General features: G+C 27.5%; 1 protein-coding gene across 3 annotated transcripts; it reads left to right on the top strand.

Annotated features, from left to right (window-relative positions):
- Positions 1–247: 247 nt before the first annotated feature.
- On the top strand, positions 248–20,005 carry LOC130675175 (PHD finger protein 20). Of its 3 annotated transcripts, XM_057480699.1 has the most exons (12): positions 248–1,029; positions 4,402–4,948; positions 5,025–5,159; positions 6,404–6,430; positions 8,870–8,970; positions 9,233–9,318; positions 11,349–12,180; positions 14,133–14,843; positions 16,474–16,602; positions 17,883–18,168; positions 18,259–18,396; positions 19,124–20,005. In XM_057480699.1, the coding sequence occupies exons 1-12, from the start codon at positions 735–737 to the stop codon at positions 19,941–19,943; spliced, it is 4,107 nt and encodes a 1,368-aa protein (XP_057336682.1). In that variant the 5' UTR covers positions 248–734; the 3' UTR covers positions 19,944–20,005. The 3 variants fall into 3 exon arrangements, with proteins under 3 accessions (XP_057336682.1, XP_057336683.1, XP_057336685.1); XM_057480700.1 differs by lacking the exon at positions 6,404–6,430 and having other exon boundaries at positions 249–1,029; XM_057480702.1 differs by lacking the exon at positions 16,474–16,602 and having other exon boundaries at positions 250–1,029.
- The last annotated feature ends 6,602 nt before the right edge of the window (positions 20,006–26,607 follow it).

The raw sequence follows: 26,607 nt of genomic DNA, 5'->3' as shown, positions 1-26,607 counted from the left end.
TTATAATTATCGATGGTAAAAAATATAATTAAATTAATTAATTGCCAGTATCCGCATTAATTAACTCATTAAATTAAATTATTTAATTAAAAAATAGTAGAGCCGTAAAAAAATTTGACGAAAAAATAAAATTTTAAATATTTAAATGAACGCAGTATCGAGAGTTTGTAGTATCGATTCTCGAATTATTTTACAGTGGCGCGGCGTGTTCTCACATGATCGATTACCGTTCATTTCATCGCCGTTTTAACATCAGGTCCAGTGTTTGTGTGCCATTGTAAGAGCACACGGTCTTTGATGTGACGGTGAATTAAATTTTTGTTTTTCAAAATTTTTTACCCGTGTAATTATTATTGTTTTAAATAAATACTGTCTCTCATAATGTTTATAATTAGTGTAACAATGCAATTATCATTACAATAATTACTAATTAACCGTAAATATATATATTTAATTGATAATACATCGAGAGTTTGTACTCACGCGTTTATATTGTTATGTAGTTGTTGTAATATATAAGTTTGTGTCGTGTAAATGAAGAGGCGGCGAATCCGCGCGGCGGTCGCGTGCTAGTACACTTTTATATATATATATATTTACTTATATATTACTCTATATAACACTTACTATATAAAAAATCTATCCACATATATATACAACACTAATACACATAAAATATATACTTGTTGTTATTACAAAACAAACATAAAATTTATTACGTGGTGAATATTGGAATGGCGCGTAAATGCTGTGTTAAAAATTGTGAAATAAATGGTAGTGATGTACATGCTGTTGGAATACCGATTCATAGATTTCCTAAGGATCAACAATTGAAGTGTAAATGGTTAAAGAACGCTGGTTTTTTGAATAGCTACAAACCAGTACCCGGTCAATTTGTTTGCTTCAGACATTTTTGTAAAAATGATTATGAAAAAGTCAACAAAAATACAGCCAATAGTCATGGGCATAAATTTTTGCTGAAAAAAGGCTCCGTGCCGACGGTATTTGGTGACTATGACAATCATCCAGGTTTGTGGTGGTTTATTTTGGATTTTTTTTTGTTTTTGAATAATAGATGAATTTATTTGTCGGCAATCGGCATGTTTGATATGTCAACTGCGTTCTTACGACGTTACTAGTTACTTTTGTACATTGCGGTGATCTCATCGCGAACATCGACGTGTTACTTTGTTTTTTTTTTTTTTTTTTTTTTTTTTTTATGCTGGTTTACTATCATGTTAATCTATAGTTCGAGGATTGTCATTTTGAATTTACCGCGTGTTTAATCATTAATTTTTTTATCGTTACTTTTCTATTATTGTTGGGTAATTAAATTTTTGAATTTGAATTTAAATTTTCGTGCGTAAAAATATTAAGATAGTAAATAATTTGAATATTAATTTTTATGTTTGTTTATTTTTATTAATTTACTCGGAAGTTATCAGTTAGATTTTTGATTTCAATTTCCCGCCAATTTTGTGATTTTGAATACTTTAAACAATTTTTAATTAGCATTATAATTAAAGAGTAATACGAAAAAAATTGATTTTAATTTTTTTTGTAAATTATAATTTCGAGTTGATAATTTAGTAGCATTTTTTTGTTGTTAGTAAAATTATTTTTGAATTGTAAAATTTTTTTTTCCCGCCAATTTAAAAACTGATCAAATTTTTTATTTTAAAAATTTGTTTTCATTATTAACACAAAAATTTTACTTGTTCATTTAGTTGATATATTTTTTTTAAAATCATTAAGACAAATTTTAAAATGAAACTTTTTTTTTGTTTGCCGCTAATTTATTTGGTCCGAGTCCTCGTGCAATTGATTCATTAAAGAAAATTCTAATGAGGAAATTCTCATGAATTTTTAGTTTAAAAATTTTTTTTTTAGCTCGATATTGAGATATATATTTTTTTTATGAAATTTCGTGTACTCTAATTTAAAATTTTGTGGATTCTGGAAATTATTACCATGAATCTTTAAGTTTTATAAAAAAATAATTGCAGGAAACCATAAAAGTCTATAAATTCCTCATTTTCTTTTTAAACCCTGGTGGAAATTTTTCGGACTTTTCTCTGAAAAAGTCTTTAGAACTTCGAAAAAGTCTTAAGTAGGGTCTATAGCAATTTCTGTCCCTGCTTTTCGCTCAAACAAAACTTTTAAACACAAAAAGAAGAACGAGGCTCGATGCATTGCTCTATAATCTAGCAACCTTCGTTTTGATTTTTCAAAAATTTTCTTTTGTTCAAGAGAAGAACGTGGACACAGTTTCCATTTACTGCGCAATTGCAACAGAGATAGTACCGTTCGTCGATTTGAGCGTGACAGAGAAAAAAGTTCAAGAACTTTAGAACTGAGTTTTTCAGAGAAATTCCGAAAAATTTCCACCAGGGAAAGAAAAAAATTTGGACTAAATAAATTAAAGAAATGCATTAAAAAAAAAAAAAAATGAATTGTATTTAATAATTGAATTTGAATTTAATTTAACATTTTATGAGAAAAAAAAATACTTTATTATTTTACCGACTCTTTGTTAAACTTTATTTATCTCCTTAATAAAAAAAAAAAAAAACGATAAAAACGTGTGTTAATTTACTAACTGAGTCCACCCTATTAAGATTATCATTATTAACTAATTTATTGATAACTAATGTATTTTTATACGACATATCAATATTATTATTATTATCATAACTTTTTTTTTTTACCTATTAGTAATTTTTTTTTGTGACGTTAACTTTTAATATTTGAAAATTTGAAAATTTAATTTTCAAAAATAAATTAACACTTTTTTTTTTGTCAGATCACGAAAAATTTATGATACCGAAAGTATCAAATATTCAAAAATTTTTATTTTTTTATAAATGGATTAAGATTTAAAAAAAAAAAAATTCAAAATAGGGGAAAATGGGCAGACATTTATATTACATATAAGCTCTCGTTCCTTAACGGGCCCATTTTGCCCCACTCGAACCCTATGTACAAAATTTTTTTTTAAATTCCTAACATGCATGTAAATTTTTTATTTTTTTTATTTCATCTGTTCATTTAAAAAAAAATCACTTACTGGGCCATTTTTTAAAAATTTTTTGTTAAACTTTTTGATAAATTTTTAATAAAATAATTTGTTTGACATTATCGAGTATAAAGCACTTGTTATTTTGAGTACATTACAAGTTGTATGAATATGTGCAATAAAAAAATGACGCATTTAATAAACTGAATATGTAAAGAGAAAGAATACTCTGCTTTTATTGAGAAGCAAAATGTTGGTAAAAAATTTTCGGTAAATGTTTTTTAAAAAATAATTTTCTGAACGATGTCAAGACTGCATTAATTGAGATTAAATTTAAATAAATAATCGGTAGTAAATTTTTCTATTGTTAATTGACGTCACTTATCTGACAACTTTTTTTGTTTTACCCGAATCGGAATTTAAATCGTAGATTGCACGTATACTAGACGTTGAAAACGTAAATAGCTGTACAAACGTATTTAAAACGTAGTTAACGTCCGAAAACGTAATTAAGACTTGCGTAATCCTAAATACAACCTCGTGAGCTAGTTTAGAGAATATAGAGTAGAGTTATCTCTTGTAAGGCCCCAAAATGATTTTCAAAAGCTGCTGAAAATTTTTATTTCTTGTCTACAAGCTTCTAGGCAGTCTGTAAGACCCAACGGAGCATAAGAAATTAGCCATCAGTAGGGTACTGTCTCAAAAGGCCCAAAATATACAGCTGTTGAGAATTTAAATTTTTTTGGTCTCCAAGCTGCTAGGTGGTCTGTAAGACCCAAAAGAGAAAATTATTATTTCTCGTCTTCTGATTGCTAGACATGTTTTTTTGTGTTCCTGAAGATTGTAACGTTTTTCGCGGAACGAAAATAAAAAAAAAACGAAATGAAGTAAAATCTCCTGGATCTAGATTTCTGAAATGTTTCGCACGTCAGTCGAAAATTGCAGGCCACCCCCATACTACCCCTTGAGTTAATTTTAAAGTCAAATTACATAAATTATTTTCATTTTCGTTGCGTGAAAAACGTTCCGATCTTCAGGTACATGTTTTTTTGACAATAAAATGTTTCCGATGGAGTTTAATTTTTTATTGCAAGTTTTGAAAGGTTGTATCTACGAGTACACAAATCCTATTTACGTTTTCGTACGTCAACTACGTCTAAAATACGTTTTCAAAGGTTGAATTTACGTTTTCTACGTCTAGTATATGTGCTGCAATCTACGATTTAAATTTCGACTCGGGTACATCAAAATTTTTATCACTTCTAAAAATTTAATGTGTTCGTAAATTTTCAATAGAAAAAAAATTTAATTAATTTTAAAAAAAAGTATACTGTATTAAATTGTTATTGTAATTAAAAATATAATTTTATTTTTCTTATTTATAGATCCCATTATTCCATTTACAAAGTCATCAGAACTAAATAATTCGGTAGAAGATTCAAATCCAGTAAATAGCGAAATGACACAAATGGAGAAAGAAAATTCACATGAAACAGAATTACCAAATTCAAAACCAGATGCCGGGAAATCAAAACCAGCTGCCGAAGAATCAAAGAAAGAAACATCGAAAAATTTACCCATTAATTCAGATAAAAAATCTGAAAGTATTAAAAAATCTCCAAGTTCTGATAACTTAAGTATACAGAATACACAAAATGTTGTTGATACTGCAGTAGAAAAGAAAGAATTTACACAAGATCCTCCAGCGGAACCGCCACCTCTTTCAAAAGATTCAATGGTCAAATCAGAAATTACCAATAGTTCCAATAATAAATCTAATGGCAGCGTTGAAAAAAATACTGCTGTTAAAAAAACAGGAGACATTAAAAATGGGAAAAATACCAAGTCTGGTAAAAATAAAACCGCTAATAAATTGGGACTCAAATTTTATCCTGGTGCTAAATTGGAAGCTAAAGATTTCAATGAAAAATGGCAAGTACTCAAAATTATGATATTCATTTTAAATAATTTATTTTTTTTTTTAATTATTATTTTATCTATTTTCTAGGTACGCTGCACGAGTTGTAGAAACAGATTGGGCTGAACGGGAAGTGTTGATACATTTTGATAAATGGAGTTCTAGGTATAATGAGTGGATTCCAATGGACAGTTCTAGATTAAGAAGTTTCCAAATGCAACCTAGGTATGTTATTATTATTTATGTTATAAATAAAATGTTCATTTATTCATTCATCGAGTGTTATTTTAGCTTTAAAAAACTAGTTATTATTGGAAAATCAAGCCATGTAATGGAAATTAACGATGGACTACAGATTCTAATTAAAAACTCTGATTGGATACGATTGGTTAATCGGCCAACCAGAATGTTTTCCTTTATTAAATCGTTCAAAAAAAAGTTCATGCCAGTGAGCTTTGAAATTGAGACGATTTTGCACTTTAAGTTGAATATTTTTGGAACTTTGAAAAAATTAGAAAGTGAATAATTTTTAACTGGTGTAGACTTTTCCTGCGCTTTTTTTTTTATTTCTTGAGCAAAAATAATTTGATTTGAAAATTTTTGGGTTTGAAGGACATAAAGAAAAAAGGGGAATAAATTTTGAATTATGAAGATTTACGACTCTTTCAAAAAGTATTCAGGTATGAGGTAAAAAAGTTAAAAATTTGAAAAAATTTTTATGAATATTTTTTGAATTTTATTAGAACTTTTTGGGAAGGTCATTTTTCTTTTTCACTTTTTGAATTCGTTAAAAAATAAGTGATCGGAACTAATTATGAACTTTATATGAACATAAAATTGTCAATTTTTCTTAAAAAATTTAAAAAAAGCCCTCGCAAGAAAAGTCCACACTAGTTGAAATTTTTCACACTTCTAAATATTTTGAAGTTTCAAAAATGTTCAACTCAAGTTCAGAAGTGATTTAAATGTGGAAGTTCACTGTCATGAACATTTTGGGAATAAAATTTTTTAGATGAAGTACCTGATGATCGGAACGTTTTTTGCGCATCGAAAATGAAAAGAATGTATGTAATTCGACTGCTTTAGAAGTAGTTCCGGAGGTTGGGGGTTGCTCAAAATTTTCGACTGACATACCAGCATCTATATGCAAAACATTTAAGAAATCTGGTCGTTCAGTAGATTTGTTATTTTCCAATTTTTTTTTTCGTTGCGAGGAAAACGTTTAGATCTTCAGGAAGATGATTTCTAATTTAAATTTTTCTGCAAAAAAAATCCGTTCTACTATGAAAAAATTTTATCGGATTCAATCGAAAGTTTTTAATCAGGGGAATTTTTTAAAAAATTTTACCAGATAATGAAATTGGAAAATATTAATATTATATATTTTACCATTAGTATTTTCTTTTCATTAAGTGGCTTGATTACTTATCACAATTTATAAAAATATTCCCATTTTTTTTTTCCTCAAGTGAACAAGTGTGGGTGCTACCGGATCAGTAAGTTGATAGTCAATTTTTTTGTTTTGTTTTATTTGTTCAAATTTTTAAGCCTGTTGCAAATTATTAACTGTAGATTTGACTTGGGAGTTTATTTCTTAAAAAACTGCATGATTTTTTTAAATTCATGTATTTACTATGATTTGGAAATTTATTTAAATAGATTTAAAGCTTCATTATTATGTTACTATTGCGAATTTCAAATACGGAAGTAAATTAATTTACATTAAATCATTTTCATTGCACATTTAATTTGTATTATAAATAAAAGATCAAGTCCTTAAGAATACAAAATAAAGTTAAAAAAAATATTCAACGACCCGGGTCAAAATATCTAGCCTCAATCTAGCTTCATCGAATCCAAGTAAGCCTCAATCCAGCCTTAGTGAGTAAAGAAAGCATTTTGAGCCTCAAATGATGTTCAAAAAGCCTCAATGAACCTCAAATGATTCTCAAAGATACTCAAGAAGCCTCAATGAGTCTCAAATGAACTTACTACTCGACCATTTAATTTAAATTCGATTAATATTATTTGAGGCTCAAAATACTTTTTTTACTCAGTGAGGCTGGACCTCAGTCCGCATACACAGTGAAATAATTTCAAAATCTTGGTAAATAAAACAGGTGCCTTGAGGGCGTAAACTGAATAGTTTCATGCCCTCATGGCACTCGAAAACCATAAGGGCATAAAGAAAAGAATTTTTTTGCTAGTTGTACTTTTTACTTACAAGTATAGAAATAAATATTGATAATTTTTTATCCGCCCGTTTGGTTCCCGGTATTTATTCTTGGCACCATAAGGGCGTATTGAGAAATTTTGCTTTATTATTTTTATATTTGTAGATAAGAAGTATATCGAAGTGGATGAAAATTTTTTTTTATACGCCCTCATGCTGTTTGAAAGATATTCTTTACTAGGATACGCTCTTGAGTTATCAGTACCGCGAAATGTAAATTTAAATTATTCTTTACTTACTAAATTATTTTAATGTTTGCTATCTCATTTTTTTTTTTCATTTAATTCTGTGTTTTTTTTATAAATTTTGGGGTGTACTAAAAAATATATGCAAAAAAAAAATTTATTGCTTCAGAAATGAAATTATTGATATTTTGATTCTGCGCGTTTTCATCTTCCGACAAAATTTCTCTTGACAAAATAACCCACACCATCATAAGCACTAGAATCAACATGAAAATTAAAAAATATCAATGATATGAACACGGAAAAAAGAGCAGTTGAAAAATTACAGTTTCTACAGTAAAAAAGGCTTTCGGGGCAAAAATCTTTAAACATTAAAGCTTAAACTGTAATTTTAGAAATTTGTTACAGTAATAAAATTAATACAATTTTAAGCAGGAAATTTTACAGTTTAAATCGACAATATCGAGTTTGAAACTGTAATATTTGTTATTTCTGTAAAATTTACTGATAAAAAATGTAATTTTTACAGTTTCAGAATCGGAGCGCTTTACTACTATACGAAACTGTAATTTTTCAACTGCTCTTTTTTTCCGCTAAGAATATAATTTTATGTTTGTTCAGTGTAAAAAATTTTCTGTGTTTGTTTTTCAGGAAAATTGTGGGAGTTTATAAATAAAAAATAACTACCTATTTAGAGTGCTAGTTTTTCAGGAAAATTTTGAAAATTATATCGAAAGATATTTTATCAGGGATATTATGTCCGGAGGTATTTTGTCGGGGGATGAAAAAGCGCATTACCGATATTTCTGTAAAAGTTACTCTTTTAAAATGAATCAGTGAAAATTACTCCAATCAGTGAATATTCACTGCATAAATAGTCCCAAGTATATCACTAATTGAATCAGTGATATACTTGATACTGTTTCGCAGTGAATATTCACTGAGTAATTATGAAAAAAATTTCAAAAATTATTAAAGCTTAAGATTTAAATATTTAAATTTCAAATTAATTAAAAAATTGTAATTACCATAAATACTCAGAACTTTTTTCCTTTTTTTAATTAAAAATTTAAAAATAACTTCAAATAATTATTTAAAAATTTTTAACAATACCGATTTTTATTCAAACTTTCCCTTCCCATAATTACAATTTTTTATCTTCACCCAAATATTTCTAATTAATTAAAAACAAATGCATTAATAAAACTGCAACTCATAATTTTTAAATAAACCCGCTCAATAATCAGAATTACCTGCTGTAAAATAACTCCATTTCATAGTATAGGGTAAAAAAAAAATCGCTAGCGTTAGATGCGGGGGCGAGTATGTGTGAGTCATCACAAACTGACAGTCTTTTTTCTTTTTCATTACAAACTCGTTAAAAAAAAAACTTGTATACATACATGTATACATATACACACATCCATCTATAAATATATACACACATAATATATACATATAGTTATATTTATTTGGACATAAATAAATAAATAAATAATAAAAATTATAATATTTAGGGATACGAAAATGCGTGAATTTGCTGTCGGGGAAAGAATTTTAGCAACGTGGGCAGATGGAAGAAAATATCCAGCCAAAGTAAATGCAGTTTTGGGAGACGGTTAGTATATATGTATATATACATTACCTAGCTTTATCTGCGCATTTCATACTTTATATACATACATATATATATATAACAGAGGTTATACATATGTGTACATAACATACTTGCCAAGTCTTGACGTTTAGCTTGTAAAATATAAATATATATATATGTATATATACATATTGTTATATATTTTTTTAACATTTAACTTATTAAATTAATTTATTAATATATATTTATGAAAATATATAATTTTGTTTTTAAATTTGTACAGATAAATATGATGTTCTATTTGATGACGGTTATGCTAAAATAGTTCGATCATCGAAAATGACTAAAATTGCGTCCACAAGTTCTAAGGTAAGCTTTTATTTTTTAGTGAGGTTATGTTATTGTCTTTTTTATTATTTTTTTTTAAATTATATGTCATTAGAATGACATATTTACATTTATAATAACATACTTTACGTTTAAAGATTTATTGTACTTTTAAATTTTGACATTTAAATTTTGAATTTAAATTTTTTATAAACTTTAGCTTAGTATAAAAAAATGTATATTATTTTTATTTATAAATTATATATGTGATTAGATTGACATATTTATATTTATGGTGACATGATGTTGAAGATTTAGTGTACTTTAATTTTTGACATTTAAATATTGAGTGTAAATGTAAGACAAGATGATATGACAGTAAAGTTAGCAGACATTTGAAATTTAAAGGATCGTGAATGTAGCAGACAGACAAATTTAAAATTATAGAAAAATAGAGTAAATAATTGAAAAAATAATATTTCGAAAAAATGCACTTATACATTTATAAATTTTTTAAATGCGCATTTTTTTTAAATTTTATTTTGTCAATTATTTACTCCATTTATTAATAATTTTAAATTTTTCTGATGTCTGCTACATTTACACTTATAAATTTTAATACATTTTTTAACAGATAAATAATAAAAAAAAAATATTTCTAAAAAAATGCACATGTAGAAAATTTGATGAACTATATGGGCAATTTTTCAAAATATTATTTTTAATATTTATTTTTTTGTTAAAAAAATCCAAATAGTGTTAAATGTCTGGTAACTTTATTGTCATCAAGATGATACTGAAGTTATCCGACGTCTAATAATTTTTTTAAAAACGACAAATTATAAAATAAACGTATTTTTAAAAATTACACTTGTAATTTTTTTAATTTTCTACATGTGCATTTTTTTTTTTTTAAATTGTTGAAAATAAATTCGAAAATTGTTGTGTCTGCTAACTTCAGGATACTGACAGCTGTCAATTTAAAAAATTTTTAAACTAATAAATAAAATGTAAGAAGGATACAAATAAATAAATGTGTATTTAGATCAGTGAAAAATCAGTATGTGCATTTTTTTAAATTTTATTACTTTAGTCAATTCATTGATTTATTTAAATTTTAAAAATTGTCTCGTGTCTGCTACATTCACACTCATTAAATTTCTATGAACGTGAAGTTTGCAATCAATTAATTTTTTGTTTTTTTTTTTCCACAAATCTGTCAAAAAAAAATGCACATGTAGAAAATTGAAGGAACTATAGATGCAATTTTTCAAAATAATTTTTTTTTTTTTATAATTCGTTTCTAAAAGAATTCAAAATTATTAGACCCCAGTTAACTCCAGTACCATGAATCTTTTATGATCCTGAAATTAGCTGACGTCAAATGAATTTTGAATTTTTTTAGAAACGATAAACTTAAAAAAAAAAAAAATTTTTTGAAATTGCACTTCTAGTTTTTGAAATATTCTACATCTGCATTTTTTTAGTTTATTTTTTCTTCAAATTCAATTGTTCAAAAAAATCGTAATCTTTTGAATTAAAAATTTTCTATAAAGTGTTTAGTATAAAAAAAACTATATCACTTTTTTGGAAATTATGTCATTAGATTGACATATTTATATTTATGATAGCATACTTGGTGCTAAAAATTTATCATACTTTTAATTTTTGACATTTAAACTTTTATGATCCTGAAGTCAATAGACAATAATTTTTTGATTTTTTTTTTTTCAACAAATCTGTCAAAAAAAAAATCTAAAAAAATGCACATGTAGAAAATTAAAAAAACTATAAGTGCAGTTTTTTAAAATATTGTTTTTTTTTTATAATTCATCATTTTCAAAATAATTAAAAATTATTAGACTCTAGCTAATTTTCACTATCATGAATTTTTTTAATTTAAAATTTTTCATATATTGTTTAGTATACAAAAAATTTATCATTTTTTTTATAAATTATGTCATTAGATTGGCATATTTATATTTATATTTTTCATAAATTTTAATAAAATGATTAATTTATAATTAAAGTTTTTTATTTTTTTACTTAATTTAAAATTTAATAATTTATAGAATTCATCAAAAACAATGGAGCCGGAATCTTACATTGGTAGTAAACAAGAACGGAGAGACAAAAGTAGAAAACATTCAGTCGTCGATTTATTTTCCCACAAAAAAAGAGCTAAAGCAGAAGGAGTTGATAAATCACTAACCAAAAAAGATGATAGTGCCGTTGTAAATGACAGTAACGAACAATTAAATAATACCGATAGTATTAACGACAGTGCTGATGCAACTGCTGGTGAACTCGATGACTCGAGCACGGAAGTACTACAGGGTTTTGAAAATTCAAAACCAAAAGTTAGGAATGGCGTCAAAAGAAAACGTGAAGTAGTCAATGATTGCGACGATGATACTGGGCCAGAGTGGGTCGACGGTGAACCACAGGGTGTTGAGTCATTTGTTGTCGATGGTAACGAAGGTTCGCGTCGTTCCATAATAATACCAGATAAAAAGTTACCACCTGGATGGCAGAAACATTTTATTCAGAGAAAGACAGGAAGTTCTGCTGGTAAATGGGACGTCGTCTTCTTCCATGAGCCGACTTGTAGAAAATTTCGATCAAGAAATGATTTGAAAGTTTTCTTTGAATCCCAGCGCCCAAATAATTATGATCCAGATAAATTTGACTTTTGTATTCATCGCAGAAAAAAAACAATTTCTGCAAAAGCTAAAACAGATACTGGTGCTAGCGGTAGTAGCAATCCACCAGCGACTAATGAAGTGCCAAAAAAAATAAAAACACTTTTACCTAAAAGTAAAACCGCTACGACAAATGATTTGTTATTGACACCAGTAACTAATAATTATTCTGCTCCGAATCCTGCGCCTGTGGAAGATACTGGTAAGTTTTTATATCATTTATTTATTTTTTTAAATCTTTCTTTGAGAAATTTTTTTTTTTTATTGCTAACACTAGGAATGATTTATTGTAAGTATTTATATATTTAATTGGACTCTGATATTATTGATTTAATATTTTTAGAGTACAGTACAATCTGGTTATAAGCAACCGAAATTGTCGGGAGTGAATACGGACTTTATTTCAATCCGAATCCCGAGTTTCGGAGTTTTAAAAAAAATTCCGCATACGGAGTAAATAGAAAGTTTGCTTTTTTCACCGGGGTGATTTCGGAGTGGTCTGGATTTTATTTAAATTTCGCATTCACTCCGATTCGGAGTTTCAGTATTGAAACAAATTCTCCTTTGGAGTAAATTTCAATCCGAGGGGATTAAATAAATAAACATCCGCTGCGCATTCACTCCGGATTAAATCTGCGTTCACTCCGCAAATTTTTTACAGTTTATTAATTCATTAATTGATTATCGTTGCAGTGATTTTTTTAGTTTCTGATAAAATGCGTAAGACCAAATTCCTAAAAAGATTTTCATCATTCGAGTCCCATATTTTATACAAAATTAGTCATCTAAAATCCGAATCTGTTAGTACTGCCGACCCTTGAGAAATGTAGGAAAAATTATTAGAAATGATCATCTCTTTTTACGATATTTTAATTCAGTGATCCTAGAGTTCATTTATGAGAACTCGATACGCTCTTTTTATAAGCAATTGTATTTTTTCATCTATTTTTACATGGTATATTAAGTGACCGATTGTATTTTCCGGGATAATAATTTCCCAAGACAAAATTTATGAGCAATAATTTGTAGTAAAATTTCCCATGATGAATTACATGATTAAATTTTATTTGGGTTATTTTTGGACATGGGAATATTATTTTGGTAATTTTTTTTATGGTGAATAGTGTATTTATTGATGATGGGCTAATCCATACAAGCATTACCTCAAATATATATTTATTTGATGTATATTTTGACATTAAACTTCTGAACTGGATTTTATAGTAAATGAAATAATTATCTCGGCAACCATAAGAAATTTCCAAGAAATTTAACCTGATTTCCTATTGATATTAATTTATTGAGTAGTTTCGTGTTATTGAAATAAGACCCTATCAAAAAAATCCATATGGGAATCCAGCCTAGATTCCTATGTGGGTTACCACATGGCGTTTTCGGATGGATTCCCACATGGTTTTCTATAGGAATATCAATCTGTTCTTTTATTCATATTCGCGTATTAATAGACGACAGACCTAGAAATCCAGATACCCCGGATTCTATAGAAATTACTTATATAGAAACCCAGATTCCTATATGAATTTCCCATAAAGAAATCCATACATCCAAATTCCTATGTCAAATTCCTACATGGGGATCCAGGTACCCACAGTTTCCTACATGGATTCTTATATAAATCCATACACTTCTATATTAATTCCTATGGATTCTTACATAAATCCATACTTTTCTATATGGATTCCTATGGGTTCCCATGCAATCCCACATGGATTTTTTTGATAGGAAGTTTGAATATAATCGTTACTTGTCAGCTACTTGATCAGTCGATTTTAAAATTTAATCAGCTCAAAGTCTTAATAAACCATTTTAAATGCGGCAAAAAAAACATTTAGATCAATTAATAGCTCAAATAATAAATAAATATTCAATAACTACTACCGTTATAAATTTGATATAATATATCAATATATTAGAATAATAAAAAAATAAATGTAACTCGATTGCTTATAAAAGGCGCGAAGAATCAAACCTACGTACTCAGTAACTGGATACCGTTTTCCAATGCCCAGAAAAAAATTAAAAAAAAATTACTTTTAACCAGACCGCTTATAATCAGATTGTACTGTAATTATTTTTAAAATTTCTCTTAACTAATGATGTAATTCATATCCATATATTTTTTTAACTCAACAGCAGTTTTTATTGGTGGCCTACGAGTCGAGATGGAGAACAGTGCATACAAATGTCCCAAAGACGGATGTGCCAAAACACTTCGTAACGAGAATCTTTTGCAAATGCACATAAAACATTATCACCCAGAGTTCTCAAAGTATTTAGGATCAACACCAAATGTTGCTGACTTAGCGTACGCTCGTACAATAGGCGAACCCATAATTGATGCAACTCCGAAAAAATCAATCAACAATTATGTCGATAAACCGTCTAGCCGATTTGACAAAAGAAAAAACAACTCTGATAAATTTTCATCATCTCTGCCTCATTCGCATGGTCCATCTTTTACCGCATCTTCTCCGTTGCATGTTGCGTCACCGGATACGTCTCAAATTGAGAGTCAGTTGAACGGATTGAAGGATGACATGAAACTTGAACTGATGTCACCTGGTTCAAGTGCCTCTCTAGATATTGATGATGAGTTGACCAAAAAGTCTGACGGTAGCTGTGCAATGTCACCTGGTTCACTGTTCGATTTGAAGTCGAAAGAGGAAAAAACTCAAGCTGGAATAAAAACACTGTTGCCTCTGCGACCTGCTAATTCAGTAGACACTACTCGAATGGATCGTTCTAAATCCCTTGATGATACTTTTAATTCTGATAGAGGGCAACGGAAACGTCAATTGTCTGAGTACAGCTCTGATGCTTCGACCAAAAGTAAAAAACGTCATGGTAAATATGTTTACTATTCTCTTTTTAAAATTGAAGATGGAAAAAAAATTATTCAATTTTTAATATTTTTAACCTTCGACGGTCACACTTCCGGTGAGAACATACAAGTCTACAGACTCCACTGGTTTTTTGTAAATATCTCTGTAAATATTTGATTTTTTGAAAAATTGCAAGAGACTTTTTTTGTAGCGCGTGAAATTCTCTACAAAAAAAGTGTCTTGTACTTTTTTCGAAAATTTAATTATTATAGAGATACTTTGAGTTTAAAATTACATGACCCCAAGTAGCACAGAGACAGCTAAGATGTCTTTTAAAAGGACGAAAAATTTTTTTTTGTCTCAAAGCCAAGTTTTTTTTATATGAATGAGACGTACAGATGCTGGTTCTAGGAGCCATAGAAAATTTGTATTATTTTTCCCATCTTAAGGGGAAAGGGGTCTGAGATACAAAAAAAAAAGATATTTTTGTGTGTTTTTTTTTTTTTTCAGAGTGTGTTCTTTATTAAAATTCTTAAAATTTGTGACATTATTAAGCATCGTTTCAAAAATATTCTGCTAAATTTTCATAAAAAAATATTGAAAAATAAGCCGGTGGTAGTGGGGAGAGACGAGTCACCTTAAAAAAAATCTCCATGCGGTAAACAGGATAACTCATGACTGCTTCATTTGAAATTAAAAAACCAAAAAGATTTCTTTAGTACATAAGTTTATCTTGGATTTGAACGAAGGATTTTTTTTTTCAATAACTACTTATTTTTTAATTAAACAAAAGGAGCAATTTTTGGTAAAAATCAGAGTTTTTTGATTGCACGTTTACCAAAAATTCAAAAATGAATATTTTGTTTATTCCTTCGTTCAAATCCAAGATAAACTTATGTACTAAAAAAATCTTTTTGGTTTTTTGATTTCAAATGAAGCAGTCATGAGTTATCCTACCTACCACATGGAGACTTTTTTTTAAGGTGACTTGTCTCTCCCCACTACCACCGACTTATTTTTCAATATTTTTCTATTAAAATTTACCAGAATATTCTTAAAATGATGCTTAATAATGTCACAAATTTTAAGAATTATAATGAACAAGGTACTCTGAAAAGAAAAAATCACAAAAATATCCTCTTTTTTTGTATCTCAAACCCCTTTCTCCCCTTAAGCAGATACTTTTTCGGTGACATAAATTTCTAATCGATTCGTCAACATTTTGATGCCTCATCGATATGTCAAAAAACTGTCATCTTATAGATGTCACAAATTTAAGTCTGCTACTTGGGTTAGATATAGAAACTTGTAATTTAAAATTCCCGGGATATTTTGGATCCCATGTGACTTTGAAGGAACAAATATTTTTGAATAATTTTCATTTCCATCAGAAATCATTCCTCGCTTGTTCGTTTCACTAGTTATCATTAAAATCATCCAATCATTTAAATATATTAGATGTCGTACGTGTTTTCCTGTCGTTAAAAATCATAATTAAAAAAAATAAAAATAATAAATAGTCTCGATGTAGATCAAATTGTCTTGGTCGTTCCAATCTGTGTGTTCCTTGCCCCCCTCCCTCAAAAAAAAGTTTTTCCTCTATCGTAACCAAGAAGAGTAGGGAAAAATCATGCTTTAATTATTGCTATCAGGCATACAGGAGCTTACGGATGATTATGGGGATTTAGATGACAGCGCAATGGATACCGAAGGACCTACACCACTTGTCTATAGATTCAGTCGTAGAAAGTCTGACTCTAAGAGCGACGATAACAGCCAGAGTAAGTTTTCAATAATTTAACCCAAATTTAGCCCAAAAAAAAAAAAAACTGAAAAAAATGGGAGTTGAATTATCCATCGCTTTATTTATCTACATTTTTATTTTGATGCCTGTCTTTACTCTTACTATGAAAAAAACTAAACCAAAGTTGGGATTTCTTGTTGTCTTGTGGTAGTCTTTCGTTTATGTTTCTTATTAATTTCTGTATTAGGGCGGTCGTTAAAAATTAAATTTTCTCAGGCGCCCCATAAAAAGCTTCTTTTTAATGAAATAATACGTGGGGAATTTGGTTTTTTCTTTTCAAGTAAAAAGAACACGTGCCGCAGGACGTCAAAGTTCATTTTTCAATACAATCGCGTTTTTTTAAAATATCTCAGGAAATATGCAGATTAAAGGAAAAAGTCATAGGAACAATTTTGTAGGAAATTAAATTCTTGACAAAAAAGGTTAAATTCATTTTTTTCATAAAATGTATATTTATGAAGATATTTTAAAAAAACTTTTTTAGATCTTATCAATTGAGCATTTTAAGGATTACGAATGTTAAAAACACCTTTTTTTTTAAATGTAGACAACTTCGTAACTCGTAACATAACAATCATTAATGCTTGTTACAGTTTCTATATACTTAGAAAAATGTTATTTTCAAAATTTGTAATCCTTAAAACTCAATTCATAAGATCTAAAAAAAGTTTTTTTGAAATATCTTCATAAATACACATTTTATAAAAAAAATGAACATGACCTTTTTTGTCAAGAATTTAATTTCCTACAAAATTGTTCCTATGATTTTTTCCTTTAATCTGCATATTTCATGAGATATTTAAAAAAAACCGCGATTGCATCGAAAAAAGAACTTTGATCGTCCTGACGTGTTCTTTTTACTTCAAGAAAAAACCAAATTACCCATGTATTTTTTCACTAAAAAGAAGCTTTTTCTGGGGCGCCTGAGAAAATTTAATTTTTAATGACCACCTATTCTGTATGTAATATTTATTTATTGTAGGCCTACTAAATAATTTTAATTTTAATTAATTTGATACTTTTTACTTCGAGATGATGATAATGATCTCGACTGTACCTCCTATTAATTTTTATTTGTAAAATTTTGTTGTTTTTTTTATTTCTTTCGTTCGTAATTTAAAATCATGGTCATTTGTATCATAATCAAAAGTAGGAATTCGCATTACTCATTACTATTTTATTTGTAAATTATTATTAATTTTTTATTTTTTGTTAAATGTTTATTATTTGAATTGTGATAATTTTTTTTTTTAATAGATGGTGACGGTGTGATGATGATGATAAATGGCGAAATGGTAAAGGTCGAACAATTGAAACGGGAAGAAATAATAAATTGTACTTGTGGTATTGTCGAAGAAGACGGACTTATGATACAATGCGATTTGTGCCTTTGCTGGCAACACGGTCATTGCAATGCTATTGAACGGGAAAAAGATGTACCGGAAAAATATATTTGTTATATTTGCCGACATTCGTATCGTCAGAGGCCATCGAAAAAATATATACATGACCAAGACTGGATCAAAGAAGGCAAATTACAAAGGTTATTATTTATAATTGTTATTTCCAATTGGAGATATTATTATTATAATTATTATTACTGAGAAAATAATTTGGGGTTTATTTATTATAGTTTGTCAAAAAGAGTAAAGAATCAAGACACTATCAATAAACGAGCGGCGATGTTGAAACGATCTTATGATTTAGTTGGAGCTCTGATACAGATCCAACAAATTCTTCATAGTTTGAGAGTCAAGATAAATGTTGCACAGTAAGTAAATACTGTAAAGTAATACTTTAAAGCTGGCTAGTGTTATTTAAACAAAGTAAAGTAAAATCTGATTATAATAATTTCCTTTACCTTTTTTCATGAAACAAATGATCGAATGATCAAAAAAATTTAATCATGTAAATTATCATGGGAACTTTTGCCACACATCGCTCATAAATTTTGCCTTGGGAAATTTCATAGGAAATTATTTAAATTAGTAGTATAATTCGTTCGAATATTAAATTATTCCACTTATTAAAAATTTCCGGAAACTTTTACCATAAAATTCTCCGTGAACGCATAACTATTACTCACTTTTAAAAAATGTTACTTGATATTTTTTTTTAACTAGATAAGTAGACTTTTGCACGACTCATGATGCGAAGCATCAGAGAGTGCTTTACGATCGAAAAATTTTTTTCGCCTCACTTCAGTAACTATTTTGAAATTTAATTTCATTCGGAAAATTTACTTCTTGTCCTCCTCGAACGATACTTTTTTTTTTCTACATCCGTAAAAAATTTTTCATTGTCCAGTTCAAGTATTTTTTCTAAAATACCATTGATATTAATTAACAATTTACTTGATTTTCATATCAAATTTGATTTTCCGTAAGAAAATCATCACATTTTCTTTTTTCTTCTAATACATGATAATTTTCTTTTACTTAATTTCAATACGCAATCAAAAAAATACAAAATAATGAAAATCTAAAAATAATTTACAGAAACAAAGACCATCCAAAATTATATTTATGGGCTAAAAACTGGGAAAAATCAGAGTTACCCAAACCAAATGTGGAACCAGTACCAATAATGGAGATAATTAAATCAGAGCCAGTATCATCGGATACTGATACCGATGTCTGTCAATCAGACATCAAATCAGAGCCAATGGATTCTGATATTAAAGAGGAAACAAACTGCGATAGATCGATACACTCTGATTCAGAATTGATGAAAATTCTTGAAGAAGACAACAATCCTTCTGTAGACGAACCAAAAATAGAGAAAGAAAATTTAATTAAAAATGATAAAGAGGACAATTTATCAACACCAGCAGCAACAAACTGTGACGACAAAATTCCACAGAAGAGTAATAAAACTGATGGGTCGAAAATAATATCAAAAGATGGTACGGAAAATTTAAATAGTCAGTCATGCGCGCCGAGTACCGATCAAGTGTCACTCGCTACAATAAATGGAGACGATTCTTTGAACGTAAATGATAATGAGCAGATCCAATCAGCAAAAGGATTTGAAACAACGTTAGAAGAGAAACCGGCTGTGCCTCAGCCTTTTATTCCTGAACCGGAAGCTCCAATAGATCCTGATGAATGCCGGCAACGTTTGTTGGATCACGTTGATCATTTTCAAAATCATATTGAAGCTCGGTTAACTGGCATTGAAGCTCAAGTATCTCTTTTAGAAGCCATGGATCCTGATAGTGATTTACCGTTGGATAAAGAAGATCTCCGTGTTAAAGAAACTATGAAAATGTTATTACGTGATCTCAATACTGTAAGAAAACTAGCGTCGTTGTGTTAAATTTTTCTTTGTTAATTCAAAGTGTCAAAAATATTATAAATAAAAGTGATGATTGTTAATAATCAGGTAATTTTTTTTTATACAAATTATCGCTGCGCAAAAAAAAAAGATTTTTTGGCGCGAAAAATTTTTCCTTTTTAATTCATTATGAAAAAAATTTCTTAGGGTAAATAAAAATTTTCTTGGGGTGGGTAAGAAATTTTTGCGCCAAGAAAAATTTTTTTTTTGAGTGCTGATGTAAAGAATTTATAGAATAATTTTTAAATCGTGCTCCGGAAAAAAAATGAAAATGTTTTTTTTTTTGGATAAAAGTGTAATTAAATTATGTGATTTTTATGAGAGTGCATTTAGCAGACATCAGACAAATTTAAAATTATTAATAGAGTAAATAATTGATAAAATAAAATTTTCAAAAAATGCGCATTTAAAAAAGTTAAAAATTCATAAGTGTATTTTTTATAAATATAATTTTTTTCAATTAAGGTAAAAGCCCCTATGCCCGATCAGTACCATTAGTCGCGCACTTTGACTGTTTAATGCCTTTTTAATAATTTGTATAAAAAAAAATTTCAAATAAAAAAACTATTACTGATAAATAATTATTTGTGAATCTAAATATATTACAATATGATGTATCAAATTATTTTATAATAGATTATAAATTTAAATTAAATGACTGTTTTCAAAATCGCGCTCAGCCGGGCATTTTTTATTTTAACGTTCATTCGTTAGATTAAATTTAGGTTACGTCAAATTTTTTAAGAATCGTTATAACTATATCTTATTAAATACATTTTTAAAATTCATTAAATTTTATATTAGGAAAGAATAAAGTAGTATAATTTATAAATTATTTGTCCAAATCAATAAACTTATCATAGTTTAATTGAAATTATCTTTGAGCGACTATAGGGCCATGTGTTGGTCGAGTAATGGTACATCACAACTTTTAGTGAGCAACTATGGGTACACTCAAAGACCTTATTTGAAAAATTAGTAATAATTAATTATCAACATTATTCTTCAAACTAAAATTTTCTTCTAATACTCGAAACTTCAAAAAATAACTATAAAAAAAAAAAAATGGTTTTTCATTTTATTTATTAATTTATATTGAGTGATTTAATCTCACTCCAATGAAAAGTGAGCGGGTATAGGGGCTTTTACCTTATTTAATTTATTTATGGGTAATTTTAAATTTGACTGATGGCTGCTACATTTACACTCATTTTTTTTCTATCAAAATTACAAAAGTCCACTAAAGTTCCACGAAGTTCTAATCTGTCTCAAGTTTAGAAATTCCTCGTCAAGATATTTTGGAATTTTTTCGGAACAAATTATTTTACACAGGAGTACAGAGGTACCGTTTCTAGCCACTTTAGTACCAGTTTTCGTCCCGTAAAAAAATTTGCAATGTACGCAATGACATAATCAATTTTTTTAATTCGTTAAAAGACAATTTAATTATGATTCTGAAGTTATCAGGCAATTAAAAAATTTTGATTACTTTTTAAACAAATCAATCACAAAAAAAAAATTTTAGAGCGATCATAGAGCACACCGGCGCTTTCGCGCTTGAGGTGTGCAAAAAACTAAAAAAATGTGCATGTAGAAAATTTAAAAATCTATAGGTGCAATTTCTAAAAATATTTTTTTTTTTATAATTTGTCGTTAACATGGTGGCCACAGATTTTTGAGATTAAAATTCCCTGACTTTTCCAGGTATTCCAGTCAAACAGTTCAAAAATTCCCTGACTATATTTTGTCAATGTTCATTGTTTTTTTTTTTTAATTTATTAAATGAATAATTTTTTATTTTTGATTTGAAATCCATGTTTTTATATAACTTACTCTATAATAAAATATAAATAAATTTTCCATTTTCACTAGAATAAATTTCATAAATAAAAATATTTCATAGAATATTAATAAAGTATTAATGAAGTACGCGAATAATAAATATAGTGAAACTTATTAGTTCATTACTTATGTATACATTTAATGTTTTTAGTTTTTTAACTTGTCAATATGGATGTTAATAGCTTGAAGATCCTGGCGATTGGTTTCTACTAAGACTTTTTTTTTTAACAGTCTTGATAATTCTAACTGCTCCATTTTTTCGCTATTGGAATCAATTTCTACTAATTTTTTTTCAAGATGGTTTTACAACCGCATTCGCGCCGCGTCACTTTTTGAACAGTTTTGACAGAGAACTAAATTTGTCGGATTTTTTCAGTCAAAAGAAAGAAAGTAAAAATTTTCCCAGCTTTGTGACGAAATTCCCTGATATTTCCCTAACTTTTTCAGTATATTTATAATTCCCTGACATTTCCAGGTTTTCCAGAAATTTGGCCACCATGCGTTATTAAAAAAATCCAGAAATTATTAGACGTCGGCTAACTGCAGAATCATATTCAATTACTGTATTAAAATGAAAATTTTTTTTTATACTTTTTCATTAATTAAAATAAAATATTAAATGTCCAAAAATAGAACAGTGGCCACAAATGCTACTTTTACCCCATGTAAGAAAAAAATCCACGTATAGTAAATATCGTAAATAGTGATTTTACTACTAATTAATAATTAAGGCTGCATTATATACAATGATAATTATCGATAATAATAATGAAGAAAAAAGAAATTGATTAAAGTCACTCAGTTATTGCCCTGTTCAATATCGTCATTACAACGATAATAACAATCTCACATAGATAATGATCGGTTCTGATAGCTGATACACTGCCGATAGTGATTATCTTGTCTTTGACGATCATCTGTTGCGCGCACTGCGCGAATTTAATAAATTTTAAACTTGCTCTTTATTTTTATTTATAATTTCAATTTTAAATTGATTAATTTTATCTTAAGAGCTATAAATAAAATAGCTCATGTTATGAAGCCAGTGGATATTAATAATAATAAGTCTTGAATTTACTCGTGCTTGAGTTTATGTCTCAGCTTTAGTGACCCTGACTCTAATTGACCGAAGCCGATCACCGATTTCTCGGCAATTTATTAAATCTAGTATTAGCTAATGGTTTTTTTTTTTTTTTTAGTATATAAATACAGACAATATTTTAATAATTGTTTCCTATAATTAGAGTCCTATTATTCAAGTGAGAAATTTACTGCCATTACTACTGCCGGATGCCATTTTTTATTTTATTTTTAATTAGTTTTACTGCTCAGCATTTAATTGTTATCATGACCTGAAGTGAGCCGACGTCTAATAATTTTTTTAATTTATGCAAAACGATAAATTATGAAAAAAAAAATATTTAAAAAATTGCACTTATAGGTTTTTTAATTTTCTACATGTGCAATTTTTTTTTTTATTATTTTTTGTAATTGATTCGCTGGAAAATAAATTCAAAAATTTTCAATCATAGTTAACGTCAGGATCATAAGTTAGCCGACGTCTAATAATTTTAGGATTTTTTTTAAAACAATAAATTATCAAAAAAAAATATTTAAAAAAAATGCACTTGTAGTTTTTTAAATTTTCTTCATGTGCAATTTTTTTTTTTTTTTTTTTTGTAGTTGATTCGCTGAAAAATAAATTCAAAAATTTTTAATTGTTGGTTAACTTCAGGATCATAAATTAGCCGACGTCTAATAACTTCAGTATTTTTTTCAGAACAATAGAATATAAAAAAAAAAATTTTTTTTAAATGCACTTGTAGTTTTTTTAATTTTCTACATGTGCATATTTTTAGATTTTTTTTTTTTTTAAATTAAATCGTTGGAAAACAAATTCGAAAATTTTTAAATGTCTGCCAACTTCAGGATCATAAGTCAGCCGCTTAATAATTTTTGGATTTTATTCAAAACAATAAATAATGAAAAAAAAAATATTTGAAAAAAATGCACTTGAAGTTTTTTAAATTTTCTACATGTGCATTTTTTTATTTAATTTTTTTTCGTAATTGATCTGGTGAAAAATAAATTCAAAAATTTCGAATTGTTTGTTAACTTCAAGATCATTTGTTATCAATGACTAAGTAGTTCATTCGAATGTTTTTTTAATCTATAAATTTTGAAGAGATTATTAACAAAAGAGAAGTGAGAAAGGAAGAAAGTGTAGCTATATATGAAACGGGAAGAGTCTTGTTATATTCAAATCACATATTGTTTAAAGTTTCCGTTCTCGCGACCTCATTTCATATGTTAAATTTAAAAAGAACTAGGCACTTTTATTCAGGTCAATTTGTTCAGATTATTATATACCAGTTACATTATAATATTTACAATCTATACATGTATATACATATATATATATTCCTATATGCGTAGACTAGTCAGTAGACGGTTCATAAGAGATTAATAGTTTTAGAAGTGAGACGATTGCTATGACGTTGAAATATTATACGCTCGACAATGCGTACACATACAATGAACAATAGAATTATTAATGATGATTAATATTCAAGAATTATAAGCTATACAACGGATTGTAGTTATAGTTAAATAAGATCTATCTTTTTTTTTACAGTACATATATTTCGGGAACTCAATTCCATTTAATTGCTTTTGATAAATTATTCGGGTAAAATAATTTTATAATTTATTTGATTGACGTTTACAATTATGAGAAGTTTGAATATTTTTTTATCAGTTTTCATTCAATTTTAATTTTTACTTCAGAAGACTTTTTTCTTTTATTGATACCAACTTTATTCCCGTTAACGGTACAGTTAATTTTTAAATTTAAATGAATATTTTTAACGCCTCTATAAAAATTGAAAACTTGCAAAAAAAGAAAAAAAAGTTAAAGGAACGCATCATTTGAATGAGTGTGAATGTAGCAGACGAGAAAATTTATGAATTTTAAATAAATAAATAAATTAATTAATTGAAACGAGCAACCTACAGTCACTACGTGACTGCCCAAATATCACTACTAAATTTATAAAATACGCAGAAAAAAAGGATTTCTTGCCGCAACAAAATTTTGATTTGCACCAAGAAATTTTATGCATTATCAATTAAATACAAAAATTGTCTTGGGGCGAGAAAAGAATTTTTTGGTCAAGAAATAATTCCTCGCACCAAGTAATTTTTTCTAGTTCTAAATAAACTTTTGTTTTCAATTCACAATGCAAAAAATTTATTGGGGTAACTAAAAATTTTCTTTAGGCGAGTAAAGATTTTTTGTGTCAATGAATCCTTTTTTTTTTCTATGCACATTTTTTTGGCTCTGAGAAGCTTCCTAAAACCAAAAGGGAGTAGAAAAATCTGTCATTTTGGAATAAGTAACGTGATATAAATAGTATAGCTATATATTCAGTGACATTCAGTCGTATTTAGTGACAGAATAATTAAAGTATTAATTTATTTAAAGAAAATAAATACGATCGTCTTTTTTCTCGCGTAATTTAAATGTAATTCGAATGATATAGATAAATCTATTTATCTAAATACTTGGCAATTAAAAAGAGTTTAAAGTATGAAAAGGCACAAATTCAAGTCAAGACTTATCTAATGATACCAATTTCAATAACATTAACAAATTCTATCATATAGATATGGCGGAAACAAAATTTTCCTTATTTTCTTAATAATATAGATAATGAAATTTAAAAAAATGCGCGAGCTGATTATGCGTTTATTTAAATATGAATTTTTTAATTTTTACTCTACTAACATTTTATTCATTTATTATGAAATGTAAAAAATTGATAATTGTCTGCTATATTCACACTCGTATCATTTGTTCATATTCGATAACAATCGAAAAAGTTCACCAAGACTTAGATCTGATTAGATTTTGAAGTCAATCGGTCAGCAGTTTTCAAATTGTTCAAAAAAAAACAAAAACAATTTTTTTCAAAATTTTTTTTGTTGCATAATTCAAAATTCGCGCGGTTAATTTCTTTCAAAATTCAAGTCTTAGAAGACCTATAGATTATCGCAAAGAAAGTTTGAGCTCAAAAAGCTCAAAAATTTATAAATAATATTTTCGAGCTCACAGTTGACCCCTAGGAAGTTTTGGAAGTGACCCATTTTAACCCTTTAAATACTTGAATTGCTGAAAATTGTTAGTATCAATAATTAATATTTGTTAATTATTTATTATTCTAATTAAATTAACCTGATTAACATTAAAATGGCTGTTAAATATTTTAGTGAAAATCTATTTAATTTAAACTACACAAGGAAATTTTTTACTGTTAATAGAAAAAAAAGAAAAAATAATGATTTTTTTTTAGACAAACCAACGAAACAAACAAAAGCTAAAGTGAAATATAATCCATTATATTTCTGTTCAAACCCATTATTATTACATTACATTATTAATAATGTAAATTAATCCCCCAGTATAAGTCTCAAAGTGAATACTAACAGCCCTCCTAGTAAACGAGGAAAGTTGTTTTATAAAATATTTTATCTTGTCAAGTTTACAAAAGAAATTTAATATTAAACAATATCAAGTAGTAGATTTTTTAAATTTTAATAACTGCATATTTTTAAAAATTAATTTAATTTATTGTAACTACATTAATTTTGCTGAATAATTGTGTGTTAAATGTAGCGGTTAACAATTTGAATTATTTTAGTTTCAAAATACAAGCTCGCGAGTAAGAAATTATTCGTGAATTGTAACGTAAATTGCGTGTAAGGAAACGGTTCACTTTAATTAATATATTATTTTAATATATGT

The sequence above is a fragment of the Microplitis mediator genome, chromosome 9 (genome assembly GCF_029852145.1).
Source record: "Microplitis mediator isolate UGA2020A chromosome 9, iyMicMedi2.1, whole genome shotgun sequence".
NCBI classification, from domain to species: Eukaryota; Metazoa; Arthropoda; class Insecta; order Hymenoptera; family Braconidae; genus Microplitis; species Microplitis mediator.
The sequence above is the reverse complement of the archived record's forward strand: the minus strand, read 5'-3'. Positions and strand labels throughout refer to the sequence as shown.

Excerpts from the sequence above, each read along its gene's own strand:
- LOC130675175 (XM_057480699.1), top strand. The coding sequence starts at position 735 with ATGGCGCGTAAATGCTGTGTTAAAAATTGTGAAATAAATGGTAGTGAT. Across the intron at positions 4,949-5,024 it reads AAAGATTTCAATGAAAAATG|GTACGCTGCACGAGTTGTAG; the intron begins GCAAGTACTCAA and ends TCTATTTTCTAG. Across the intron at positions 18,169-18,258 it reads AAAGAAGGCAAATTACAAAG|TTTGTCAAAAAGAGTAAAGA; the intron begins GTTATTATTTAT and ends TATTTATTATAG.